Source organism: Hoplias malabaricus, chromosome 12, assembly GCF_029633855.1.
Source record: "Hoplias malabaricus isolate fHopMal1 chromosome 12, fHopMal1.hap1, whole genome shotgun sequence".
NCBI lineage: Eukaryota > Metazoa > Chordata > Actinopteri > Characiformes > Erythrinidae > Hoplias > Hoplias malabaricus.
The window spans coordinates 25,856,731-25,870,759 of NC_089811.1; the positions used below are offsets into that span (position 1 = coordinate 25,856,731).

The 14,029-nt window shown below is 37.6% G+C and overlaps 1 protein-coding gene across 3 annotated transcripts in view; it reads right to left on the reverse strand.

The window, feature by feature from the left end:
* Positions 1–1,689: 1,689 nt before the first annotated feature.
* The window catches only part of cacnb4a (calcium channel, voltage-dependent, beta 4a subunit), a 54,816-nt gene continuing 42,476 nt past the window's right edge, over positions 1,690–14,029 (reverse strand). For 2 of the 3 annotated variants that reach the window (XM_066686072.1, XM_066686073.1), the window contains 9 exons: positions 13,343–13,419; positions 13,072–13,091; positions 12,814–12,894; positions 9,682–9,740; positions 9,331–9,440; positions 8,894–9,045; positions 8,288–8,383; positions 7,661–7,846; positions 1,690–7,432 (listed from right to left, as the gene is read on the reverse strand). In XM_066686072.1, coding sequence (XP_066542169.1) covers positions 7,169–7,432; positions 7,661–7,846; positions 8,288–8,383; positions 8,894–9,045; positions 9,331–9,440; positions 9,682–9,740; positions 12,814–12,894; positions 13,072–13,091; positions 13,343–13,419 — 1,045 coding nt within the window. In that variant the 3' untranslated portion in view covers positions 1,690–7,168. The remainder of the gene's footprint in view (positions 7,433–7,660; positions 7,847–8,287; positions 8,384–8,893; positions 9,046–9,330; positions 9,441–9,681; positions 9,741–12,813; positions 12,895–13,071; positions 13,092–13,342; positions 13,420–14,029) is intronic. The other variant, XM_066686074.1, reaches the window with a different exon arrangement.

Genomic DNA, 14,029 nt, shown 5'->3' on the forward strand with positions numbered 1-14,029 from the left:
ATAAGCAGTTACAGATAATGAATGAATGAATGAATGAATGAATGTCATTATCATAGCAGTTGAGTTTTATCATTATTGAATTAGACCATCATAGCAAATTGGAGTGATTTGGAGAAAGGATTTTCAGTTTTTAACAAATGGGAATGTTAAAAAGGGAATTAAAATAACTGCATACTGTGAAATATTAATGGAATATTAAAAGGACAAGCCTTGCACCCAATGTTGAGGGAACATTCCAGTGCAAAGTTCCTAACAACCAAAATAGAGTATTATGGGAACATTCTAAAGACATAATTTTGCAATATTCTAAGAACATTCCAAGAGAACGTTTCTAGAATGTTAAATTATTTGTTTAAATAAGTTTGAGGTAACTAAAAAATGTTCTAAATGTTCTTTTCGTTGAAAAAACTGGACAAATTCACGTTGAGGGAACATTCCAGTGCACCGTTCCCGTAACCAAAATGCAAAGTTAGGGGAAGGTAATTTTGTTAGCTGGGCAGTAAACATGTCTTATAAATGTATGACATGGGACTGAAGGCGCGATTGGATCCAGAAACGGCGAAATGTCACGTGTGGCGTCACACATAACAAGCAGATTCCAGCGATATTGACGACCACCCTCAGCTTGTAGAGAAAGTACATTAATTTTCCCGATGTTTTAGGTTTTTGCGATGGTATATTTTCCGTATTTGTACCAAGATATCTAGGCAGGTATTGTATAGAAAAATCATAATTTTGGTATCGTGACAAGTTGTAATTAGAGTGCTACAAAACTAAACAACTTGAGTCACAAATGAGTTACTGTGGTAATTCAAACAGTGAATAAAAGCTTACACTTGTGCCATGTACAACTCATTTTTCTCCTCAAACACAACGTTCCACATTAAAAAAACGCAGAGCTTAGAACTATCCACTAATGTTCCCTTTAATACTTAACAGGAAAATAAGCCAACTGAATGAGTTCAGTAATTCTCCGAAACCCCAGTGAATGTTCAATAATTTCTACATGGAGAATGAGCACTTGTACCTGTTTGTGATTAAGATCACTCACAGTAAACATTTAGCCGATGATTCAACGTTGAAATAACGTAATGACTGCTGTTTAATCAACGTTCTCTTAAGGTTGAAAATGAAAGTTGAAAAGACGTCCAAACACAGACATTGAAAAGACGACTATTAGACGTATTTTGCACGTCCATTGACGTTATTAATTGGTCCCGAAATAAATTACTTGTATAAAATACATTTTGGACGTCCACTGACGTTATCGATTGGTCACCACTTAACTAACTTATTGAGATGGAATTTGGACGTCCATTGACGTTCAAAATATGTCTTTGACGGACAGACTACTTTTAGACCTATTTTGAGCGTCCAGGGACGTTCCTTGTTTACTGGGCTATTACCTGCAGTGGCCCAGACCCAGCAGTGGGTGGAGCTAGATGTAAATACAAGTGCAACAGAAGAAAAGTTGAGTGATGAATGGTGGTCTCAGGGATAGTGTTCATGCATATCTGGACAATTTTGATATAACGTTTCACTAACACAAGCTTAATACAGAAGCTGGCAGACAAAACCCTCAAAAGTGATAAATAAACGGACACTCGTTTGGACACTGTTCAAACACTACAGATGCATTCATACTCAGATTAACCAAAACAGATGCAAATCAGGATCATCGATGCTCAAATTTATTTTTACCAAACAAAAAAAAAAACATCAACAAATGCAGTCTGATTCATTTATTTTTACATATAGTCCCCTACCCATTTCCTTAATTTTTATTCATGAAATTGGAACTAATCACATGCACTTTTGCATCATTCTCCAGTGTCATCCTTCACAGAAACAATAAAAACGCACAATGTGAACGGAATGCACTGAAGCTGCTAAAGGTGGCAGAGGGAGCGTCAGCATGCAGCACTGTACACATTTGCATAGTAAATGTTTGTCATTTATTCTAGATTACATTTCATTCCTTATATAATTACTAACAAGCCTTCTCTTGAATCTGCATTAACTGTGAAGTACAGAAACATCTCTTCTCTCAGAAGAGCAGTCAGAGTAAAGCTGGGTTTATTGGGAAAGCAGCAGGAAATGCAACTGAACTTTTAGGGGCAGAATCTTCAAGGAGGTCATCTGTCAGCATCATATCACTTATCATTATATATTTAAATGTCTACAAAGTCTGTGGAAGAATATTCATGCATCTATTTGTTCAATTGTTTTTTTGAATAATATACAGCCATGTGCAGTCATTTTGTTGATTTTATACTCCTCCTCTAAAGAGAACACAATTCTGCCCATTGTGACGCACAATTACTGTTAATTTGCTTAACAAACCATCTGAATATATGAATTAAAATTAATGTGTTCTGTGCTGTCCAGTGTGTAATCCTCCCTTGCGTCCAAATATCCCCAAGTTCTGGACACACCATGACCCCTATTGGGTGAAGTTGTTACAGAAGATAAATGAATGAAATGAATGTGTCCTGGGTAAAATGTACAGTACACTTTTGTCTGGTTTTTAATATGACAAACTCATCAAATAAACAGAATATTGCAATAATATATAGGGAAATATCCTGCATTTAACTTTATTCCCTGTAGAGGGTGTGCTCCACAGGAAATCAACAAGGTCATATGAGCAGGGCTGTTCAAACAGCTGCAAATGATTGTAAATTAGTAAATAAAGCACTGCTGACAAATCCAACCTCAAGGGTTCTGTCAATTTTAAGGCATAGTTAATGAACCAAGTTGAGAAATGATGCAAAAGAATTAATTAAAATGTGAAAGGTGTTACAGGACAATTCATATAAACTGAAATGATACATAGGAACCTGGTAGGGGAACACCACTGCCTTCTAAGAAGAAGAGCAGGGTGCTACTCCCTGTTTAGGTAAGCACACTATGCTACACTAGTAAGAGTCATTGGGCAAGACTCCTAACACTACATTCCCTACACCTGCAAAACAATTAGAAAGTCACTCTGGATAAGGGCATCTTCCAAATGCCAAAAATGTAAATGCATTGTTGCAAATACATGTTCAAATAAATGATATCTCACAAAATTACAGCATGAGGAGAGTAGGGACCCTGAGCATTAGCTACAATAATAAACACACATACAATAATTTCTTACATATCAAAATAAATAGCAGGGACTTCAGTAAATGACCAAGTCTGTCTTAAATAAACATATTCACTCTTTGAATCAAAAGGTGTATGTCAAAATGCAGTGTTTCCTGAATAGTTCCTATTGGTCTTCAGCCTTCAGAGAATTCCTGCCATAAAATCAACCTTCTTTTGAAATGAATGCACACTACATATCACCATGGCTGTGTGTGCATGCATTGGGTCTTTAGAAAATCTCTCCACTGAAGGAAATATAGCAAACAAACAAATACTGAACATCTCACTGAAAAATAACACTTGAATCAAACAGGGACTCTTCAATGCAATATACAGCAAAGCAGGAGGTATATACAGTACTGCCCAAAAGTCAGAGGACACCCACCCTTCCATTTATTTAATAACCGGTCAAAACAGTCCTTAAGTGTAGGTTATATCAATTTTCAGCATCCGGAATAAACCCAGACCTTATATATTTAACAGAGAATAAAAAGGGTGTCTTAGCATATAAAAACAATCAAAATATTTAAAACAGATGCACCTCTTAAAACCTTAATTATTAGAACATCAATTATTTGTCTATTTCCTATTTTTTCAGCTTCACTACAGCTAATTGTTTTTAGACCCACACCATGGCATTTTCTTCTCACACAGAAAACACAAACAGAAAAACCTGTGTATTTTTTCAATCTGAAATTAAAGACTTGCGTGGCTGTTAAAAGTTCTATATTTTCCTTGTCTTAAACCTTTTTGGAACCGTTTTAAAAATTAATAAGCTGGCAATTAAAAACTGTTAAATTTGATGTTTTGACTGCAAAATTAATGAAAGAAATGGGTGGGCTCTTTCTTACACTAGTACAAAAAAGAGATAATCCTTAAGAATATATATTCAAGCATACAAAACTACCATTACTGAGTCTTACCACTGATATTAATAGCCATCCTATATACAACACAAGGCCCCATGATAATCTGATATTGTACATAAGTGTTAACTGTGTTAGAAGGTAAAGTACTGTATGCTTTGTAAATTAATGAGTGTAAACCCCTGTATACTATCTGATTCTAACTGTCAGAACAGGAATGGCAGTGGAGGTACAGTAAGGGCACTTTACTCAACTGCACTGTTGTAACTGGCTCAGCTTTAAATTTAGGTTAAAATGGTTTTCAGTGTCTTTGGACAACACTGTGTACACTAATCTACCAGCAGACAGATTTGAATGTCTTATTCAAACATCATGCATGGGTTTAAGTGAGGGTACGCATTTGTATTATTAACTGAGCTTAATAAGTAATACCCTAAAGAATATAGAATTGGGACCTATGTTCTCACCAGAACAGAATATAATTGGCATGTATCCACCAGGAAGGACATTTCTGCCTGTTATGAGTCACCATTTACCAATAAATAAAAAAATAATATTAAAATGTATTCTAATTATTATTATTAAAGCTTTTAAATGTTTTATTTTTAAAAAATGACTTATTGCTCCCTAAAGTTTCTCCATATCATCGCTGTCCTAAAAATGTTTATAAACATGTTAGTTGTCCTTTATAAACTATATTTACAAACGTATAGGTGAATTATAGGTGAATTTGTAATTCCTCAGAAAGGCATGTCAAATGGGACGCTCTGGAGCAGATTATACCTATTACATATTAGCTTAATGTCACCATGTTGAATTTCATGCGTGAGCTAGCAGGGTATAATCCCCACCAACCCAGCATTGTGCTGTGTAGCAATGGAAATTTGTTTTCTTATTAATAGCCTTCATTTCCAAAGAAATATTGGATGAGCAGGGTGTCAGCAAACTTTTGGCCATATAGGACATTGTGAATGATTAATTTTTTTTCATGAAAAATGTTTTGGACAGCGATGATACACACATTAATTAAACATAGAACTATCCCTTGTTAATGCCTTATATAAACAAAGTTATTATTCAATAACTCTATAACCCAAGCTCAAACACATGGGCGTGCTATTACTATCACAGGACATTTAATCTACACTATCTTTCTCTGTGAGAAGAATTAAATAAACTAAAACCATTGGTCTATATGTAATTAGTGTTTAGCATCAACAATGTACAGCAGTGGGTTTTTTCTATCAAAAATAAGTAGAGTAGAGAGTTAATCACACTTAAAACTATATATTCCCCTCACTTTCATCTTGCCATGCATAATGACAAAACCTCTTATCTAATATCTCAATGAATTTGATGCATAATGCTATTTCTGAGAGCAGCATTTGAGAAATTAATTGTTATAAAGTAACATTAATTTGACCCTTGGCACATATTGAATACTTTGGCTCTAAACTAGACAAATTCAAAGAATAAGTTCTTATTAAACTTGTATACTTTTAAGTAATTATTTTCAATTGACACCACAACCTCTGTGGTATGAAGGGCTCCATATAGTTCATAAAGTTTGAATCCTCATTGCTGTATACACAGTTTAAAAAATAAGCATCTCTGAACCCCAATGGGGTCTAAAGGACACCCTGGAAATTGTTAGTCTGGTCCCTTTCTCAGAAGTAGCATTTATTACTGAATGAACCTGCATTTTTATGATCAAATAACCAAGACAATCATATAATAATCTTAATAAGGAAATACAGGGCAACTTTAGAACAACAGAATAAGTGTCAACATTATTAAATAAATATTTACTATAAAATCACACCCAGTAATGAACAGAAACAGGTAAGAAATCCTGCATGATCTTTGCAGAGAATGCAGCTTGTTTGACAGTGCATCAGCAAGTTCACAATGCTACTCTGAGAAAAGGTCAGACAAAAATATCACTCAGTATTTTGGCACGTGACCTGTACTGTACCTGAGTACTTCCAAATCATGTCGAACATGGCATGGACCTGGACCCTTACATAGTGGAATTACAAGACATGCCAAAACTACTGTTACTACCACTTACAAGTTTAGTTGAGGAATTTAAATGTGAAAAGGCGAGTCGCAAGATGATTTTGTCAGGATCGAAGGATGCAGTGATTAAAGCAGCAACAGCACCAGTCACAAAAGCAAGAAGGAAGTGGAACCCACAAGTGGCAGTGCAGGTAGCCAGAAGCTCAGAGCTAAGGGATGTGAGTGTCCAAGTGCAATGTGGAAGAGCAGGCCTTGGGTCAGGTGATTCGTGGAAAGCGTTTAGTAAGGCCACATCACCAGAGAGAAGGCAAATGATGACTAGATTTATTCGTGATCAGGATGAGGCACGGTGCGCAACAGCAGCGTCAGAGGCAAAACAAGTGGCTTCACTGGGAGAATCTAAAGAAGCGGAAGATCCACCTGGCAAGGATTGTGGGTGATGGAGGCAAGTCATGTAAGGTTAGTTTGTCACAGGGGAGGTATACATGGAGACATAATCAGGTGCTAAGGACCTGAGAACACAGACTAGTTGGGGAAATGCACTGTAGAGGTGCTGTTGTGGTGGTTGGTGATTTAGCACGTAAAGATCACATGGAACTGGTGGCACTGAGTATGCATTAACGGTGCCAGTGGGGCTAGGTACAGCCTTAGTCACCAGGGACACCAGTGTGGATTTACGGTTGTTAATATTTAAGTGTAAGGTAGGACTGTAAAGCTAGCTTGAAATTGGGTGGTTCTGGGATGCCAGACTTCACTGCTGAGCCTTCTGGAGGTGTTGTGGGCTTAAACACTGACAAGGGGAGGTGCCTACCTGATGACTCCTGTGAAGAGATAGTGATGCAGCAGGTGGTTTGGGTACTCATGTGATGGGCTCAATGAGTAACCGTAGATGTTAAGGGAAGCTTGTTACTGATTGGATCATTAACAGCCACAGCAACCTTAGGGTGTACCTGTAGGATTGGAACAATCCAAATTATGTGGCTGCTGGTAGGGAGAGATTTGGGTGGGCCATATGTGAAGCTCTAATGGACTGGCATAGGATATTTTACATCTTATCTTGTGTATGATTATAATTACAATTCAGAAAAAGGACTGAACACAAGACACAGTTGCCACGGCGGCAGAGCTGTGAAGGAGGCTGTGAGCTGGCCTCAAAGCCTGTGACGAGAGTCATTGCTGTAGCTCCCCGGAGAGCCACGGTTGCGGTGGGGTTTGTATGTGTCCTGGTAAGGGTCATGGTAGTCCTCCTCCACCAGAGGATAGTGCTCCCGGCTCTGCTGAGATGTGGATGACAACCGGTTACGGCTCTTTCTCTGCCGCTCGTTGTGGTGGTAGTTTTCATCCGAAGTCATTAAACTGCGCCTCTCTATTGGGGAATGATCAGTGGCATGGTTGCTGTTTCTGTTTCTTTGGCCCTAATGAAAAACAAAACATGTTTTAATAGTGTGAAATAACACAGGACTGATGCTGAGATTAATTTAAACAACATTTTTCTAAAACAGTTTCATAAAGTTACATTTTTTGGTGTGAACACATATCTCGAGTCTGAGACACATGAGAAAGTTTTTCCAATTTTATACTGATGGCTTTCTGAGTAGATTCCTCTTATATTCTAAAAAACTAATGAGCTTTGCTGTTCTGACCTGTAATGCTGTGATAGCAGTGGGGTATGGGGAGAGGGCAGTGGACCCTAGGTTGCGTCCCAGCAGAGGGTTGAGCGGAGTGCTCAGAGAGGTGTGTGTTGCCCTCCAGTAGGCCTCCAGGTACTCAGCCAGGTGTTCACAGGCATCCTCCAGCTGGTTCTCATCCAAAATAATGTCAAACATTTCCTGTATATGGACAACAGAGCATTAAAGTGAATGAGAAAATTGTAATACTGTGCAATATATTAAATAATCTAAAATATTAAATTTTATAAATGGATACCCAGATAGCGATTTTGGCATAATATTTGCCCAAATGTGACTCATCTGTGATTCTCTGATGGCCCAAGTTTGACCTTAAATGACAGCACTGAGTCAGGGTAAGACTGGCTGCTTCAAGTCAGTCACAAGTCCATCTGGTATGGGACCAATATCAGGTGGGTTGTGGAACAAATCTGGGCAAAATCAATATTTGGCCCATGTCTGGCCCATACAGTATTTGCCAGTGTGGTAACTGGGGTTTAAGTTCCAAACGTGAAACAGAATTGACATAACTGTGTCTGATATCGGGTGACAAGGGGAAGCTATTACTATTGTTTATATGAGTTGTAGTCTTTGTATACTGACGGGAGGACACTGAGCCAATTTGTCTGCTGCCACCAACTGTACATTCAGGTGTTTGCTCTGTGATTTTCCACGAGACTTGATTAGCCGTTGCAAAACCTGCCAACACACAGACAAATAGTTAAGTTATATCTGAGAAAAACTAGAGCTTGTGATTTCTATTTGCATTTCAAAAACACCACTCCCATTAATCAAAAAAGTATGTATGGTGCTCCTGTACGCCAAAGAATGCATCTCCACTGCATGTAATAACCCCATACTTATATGTTATTGGGCATAGTGACCATAGGCTCAACACCAGCAGCTATGGGTGCATTTTATAGTAGTAGAAATAACTCATTAAAAATTACGTCTACAAATAATTGTACATACATTGTATATTAAATAAGTGGCACAGTTATTTAGAGGTTCTTTGTGAAACCTGTACTGTAACCTAATATTTTTATTTTAAGTCTTTCAAATAAATTGAACTCAGAGTGAATTTAATTTCAAACCAGAAGAGGGCAGCAACACGCTATTAAAATTGGTAAAACTAAGCAGTGGAGAGTTCTGTGCTTTGAGAGATACACAGCTTATTGAAATAATCTTTGTCAGTAATGCAGACTTCACCTTGGGAGAGGACACTTTGACGTGGACGATAATGGGTGCTAGAGAGGTCTTAATGAGCTGGGCTGGATGGTTGATTGTGTCAGCATCCAGCACAACCAGCTGAAGAGATCTGGCCAACTCGAAGATCCTCTCAATCTCACTCTGAACCTCAGCTAGAACAAATAACAGACAGGATTTTCCATGATTTTACTGTGGTTACAATGCCTTCACGTATCACTGTCAGAAGAACATGGGTCCAACAGCACAGTTTAAGTGTCAGCTAAACACATGTGAAAAGTGTTTTGTGATGGATGGATGAGTTGAAATGATCTAAAATGGATTGACATACAAGATTTTCGCCCAACATCAAAAATACGGTCAATAGAAATATAGACACTTATTTCTTTAAAGGTTTGTGAATTTCAAGGAGAAAGCCACAATAATAATATAAAACATACCCAAATTTGACCTGGTGTTGGATCTTTCAATGATGGCTCTCTTGCTGGGGTTGTTCAGCACAGACCTCTTTGCTAAAGAGATGTCTGCTGTCACTCTTGTAATAGATATCCTTTGATGCAAAACAAAGACAAAGCATATGTTGTACAAAATTAAGTTTTAAAAATGTTATCATGGTTCATTACAATATGAAGTTAAAAGAACTTCTAACTGTAAGTTGACAGGTTAAGAACGTTTCTTTTGCACTGTCAAATAATTATTAAAACTTATTTTAACTCAATTTATGGCAACCAGGTAGCTAGCACAACACTTAAATCAAAACAGGCTCTGTGGGAAAGTTGAAGCCCCCTCACCTTCCATCAAACCTGTGCTTCAGAAAGTCAAAGAGCGCTTTCTGCATCATATCTGTCACCTGAGCAAAAGCCCCAAGGAGAAAGAATGAAGGATGAATTGAGTGAAGAAAAGGTAAAGAATGAAAGTCAGTAAAAGTTAGACATTGAGAAACTAGATGATTACCAGATAGTCAGAAATGGAAAGGTAGATCTAGTTAATGTGTTCACACCATTATGAGCAGCATTTCATTGGTTTTTGTGTACTAAATTTACCTTAAGTACAGCCTTTAGTAGATCTGCTTACTCATTTATTTTGAAGTGAAGTAGAGCCTGGCTTGGATGAACTAACAAACAAACAAATGACCTAGCTAATTCTGTCACTCACATTAACCAGGTAGACATTTCTTAATATGGGGGCACTTAGCATTCAAATGATTTATGATGATTCATAAATATTATGCTTCAAACCAATGACACTGTGTTTTTTTTCTGCACACTGCCTTTGGTCTAAAACTACAGTATGAAAAGTGATTTCAGGATCATCTGAATTTGCAGACTTAACTCAAAGCCAGAATTACTTTATTACTTTTTTTTTTTTTTACAAAGTAACCCTTTCCTTAATAAAACCACTCATTAAGTCATAAAACAAGATAAAGTGTGACTCTTACTGTCCAACTAATCCATTTAGTGCCAAGTATTATGTATTAGCAAAACTTCCAGCGACCCATTTTGAACTGCTTATGTCCAGCATGATCCACCCCCATGAAACAGCTTTCATGCCAGAAAGGCGTTTTTTGCCTACAGCAAGCCATGGCTAATTAATAACTATTTATGGAAATAATTCTGCAATCTGTCTTGAAATATTTATCTTGTTAGATGTCAGCTGGGGTTATTTACAGTTTATGCAATTTTAAATTTTAATGGTATACAAACTGTGGATTTAAAGTGTAGACTGTCCTACTCCTTACCATATGCAGTAATAAATCTCATGTAGGATGTTTGGTAGCACTATTTTGTGGTCATCGCTTAAGGCTATTTGACAGCTAGATAAAGCCTTATATAATATCTCACATAAATCTAAGTAAACACTTGTTAAGGTTATTTCAACACACAGTATTTGCCATAAAGACTGTATTAGTCTATCTCACTCTAGAGAATTTAGTTTAATATTTGTTTGCATTAGTTATTAGTTGAAAATGTTAGCTACACTAATATACAGTGACCTATAGGAATGTGTTACAAATTATCTATAATTCTACATGAATGGACTAGACACAATTAAATCACGATATCTCTGCTTATACTTTGACCATCCACATAAAACAAAACTAACATACAGCCCAAAGACTGTTGCCAAAGCTGCAGGCTCTTGACCAAAAGTGGCGGCAGTGCTCAGCATGTCTTTGTTTTGACGGGTCTTGTCTTGAACCTGTCACAAGGTTTGATCACATCGGCGTGATCAGTGACTTGTAATTGTTAAGGCCCACCTTCTGTTGACAAATATGTTCAACTAAACACAAATGTCTTCATAGCAAAGCAATGGCCAAGAGGATGGGAAAACCATGCATAAGCCTAAGTTAACCATGCTAAAAAATAAGCACCATACAGACGGGCATGAAGCTGTCCAGCAGAGGAAAGGTGGTCCTTTAAGTGAGAAATCTTTGGATTGTGTTAAAGTGGTGCTTGTGTACCAAAAATATACATCAAGAATTAATAGCTGGGGCGGCACAGTGGCGCAGCAGGTAGTGTCGCAGTCACACAGCTCCAGGGACCTGGAGGTTGTGGGTTCGTTTCCTGCTAAGAGTGACTGTCTGCGAGGAGTGTGGTGTGTTCTTCCTGTGTCTGTGTAGGTTTCCTCCGGGTGCTCCGGTTTCCTCCCACAGTCCAAAAGCACACATTGGTAGGTGGATTGGTGACTCAAAGTGTCCGTAGGTGAATGTGTGTGTGTGTGTGTGTGTGTGTGTGAGTGTTGCCCTGTGAAGGACTGGCGCCCCCTCCAGGGTGTGTTCCTGCCTTGCGCCCACCTGATTCCAGGTAGGCTCTGGACTCACCATGACCCTGAACTGGATAAGCGGTTACAGATAATGGATGAATGAATAAAAAGCTGACCTCACAAATGTTCTCAAGGCTCAGTACCAGTATCAAATTCTCAATGAAATGTTCCAACATATAATTTAAAGCATTTTAGAAGGACAGAAATTACAAAGGGAACATACATTCAATGACTCAGAAGAAATAACAGATGAGTAATTGGCTACAAACATTTGGAAACAGAATGTATATTCTAATGAACATGAAACTGATGATTAAATGAGATTATCTGAGAAATAAGGCACGTTTCAAAAAAATCTGTACACATTTGGCACTATTTAAAACTAAATATATTAGGTAAATCCCGCGACCCTAAATTGGATAAGCGGTTACAGATAATGGATGGATGGATGGATATTAGGTAAATATACAGTACATCATTAACATGTATGTATATTACATGAAATTATTCTCAAACCTTTCAATATTACGTTTATGCCTTATCAAAAATAGTTATGTTGGTTGTATAAAAGAAAAACTTGCAGACTGGTAAAGACTGAACATTCGTATTTACAAGTCCCTCCTTAGCTGTGCTCACTGAAAGTCTGAGTTCAATTTAAGGTCGAGCTAAAATGGCTACAATAAATCCAAACGACATCCAGAACATACACCATGAACACAGCAACTACTGCCCCTTTTACAGCTGCCCCTCTAATTCCATGTTATTTGCCTTTCTGTCTTTCAACATGCAGCTTTCTTTTGAGCTCCAGGGACATTTGCAACCTTTGTGAAGTGATAAACCAGGTCTCTGGTATTTCTCTTACGGAACGGCTGCTTGCGAAACCAAACATGTTATTGTCACAGTGATATCTAAGGCTTTTTTGTTTATTTTCTCTGCTTCTAATTTCAAAACATGCTCCACTTTTGAGACTATGGCGTGCTGTACCCAGAAGGTTGTTGCCTTGGCAACACAATGTGGAGAAGATGACTGCTATTCAGTGACAGGCCGAGTTCCCCTCTCCCTCGGTGCTTAAAGAAAGATGCCCTGTTCCTTCTGAGATCCCTTCAGCATGTCTAAATATACACATTCAAAGCAGGAACATCTCCAGGGACGATGCCTACCTCATATCCCTTTAGAGAAGGTCCAACTAGAACCACTGGCCTCATGGAGGGGACGACATCATAAGGAGGAATGTGCTCAGCCTGTCACATAGTACATTTAGTTAGAGGAAGTCATTCACTGACACACAGTGCCGTACAATATGTTCCATGCCATCACTTAATGATGAGTGGACTGAACAACAGTTAAGAATAGCCCTGGAAGCAAAGGGTTTATTTGAGCTACTTACTGAATTTCCTGATGAAAACAAAACTACATACCACTTTCTGCTTCTGTTTCGCTGTGGGAATACAAAACAAGTGGGTTATAAATATAAGGGTCTGTAACAAAAAATAAGCAGATCTTACCAGCTCTAACTTAGTTTAACCAGCTCAACTTACACATAATTAAAATAAAAAATCATCTTTAAGTCTTAAGTCTATCAATGATCTAAAAAATGTCTGAATTCGCTTGAATTCTGAACCAAAGCAAGTAAAATAAGTATCCAGACAGTAATTTTGTATTAAGATTTTAAGAGTGAAATGTTCTAACCAGCTGAGTGTGGGTTGGGTTTGAAAGATCCGGACACCATCTCTCCCAGACTAGAGGACGAGTTACCACTGGACTTCCTGAGGGGACAGAATAGTTACACACTGAAATTCATAAAATCACACATATCTCACTTGAAAAAAATATTGTGCAAAAAACAATGTCAATGTTATAAGCTTCAGTATCCCAAGTGTGTCAAATTACTTTCAAAATGTGTTGAAGTTCAGCAGTGTATAACCCCAAAACGTTTTACCAGCTGGCTCTGTGTTTTTTTTAATCAAATAGTTTTCATTGTTTGGGTGCAGATTATTTTCCAGCAGTTCACAGCTGTTGTTTTAAAAATGCTTTTGGCTTATTTAGATGTAGTTACTACTTTCCAATATTAACACAAAATATGTACATTGGTCAAGGAGTACACAAACATGTAATCTATCTAACATGGGTCCAAACTGAGGCGATGCAAAAATTATGAAATATACTACAGCCCAAATATGATAGTAGACCTTAAGGCAATACATATTATGAGGATGCTGAGAGACAAAAGCATTTTTGTTTATACAAATGTATAAAAATGTATATAAATGTAGACGGATGTTAATTTACAAAAAAAACAATTTTTTAAAAACAAAAAAGTTGAAGAGGTGAGGAATGACTGGTGTATGTGTTAACACAGATGTTGACAGGGAACCC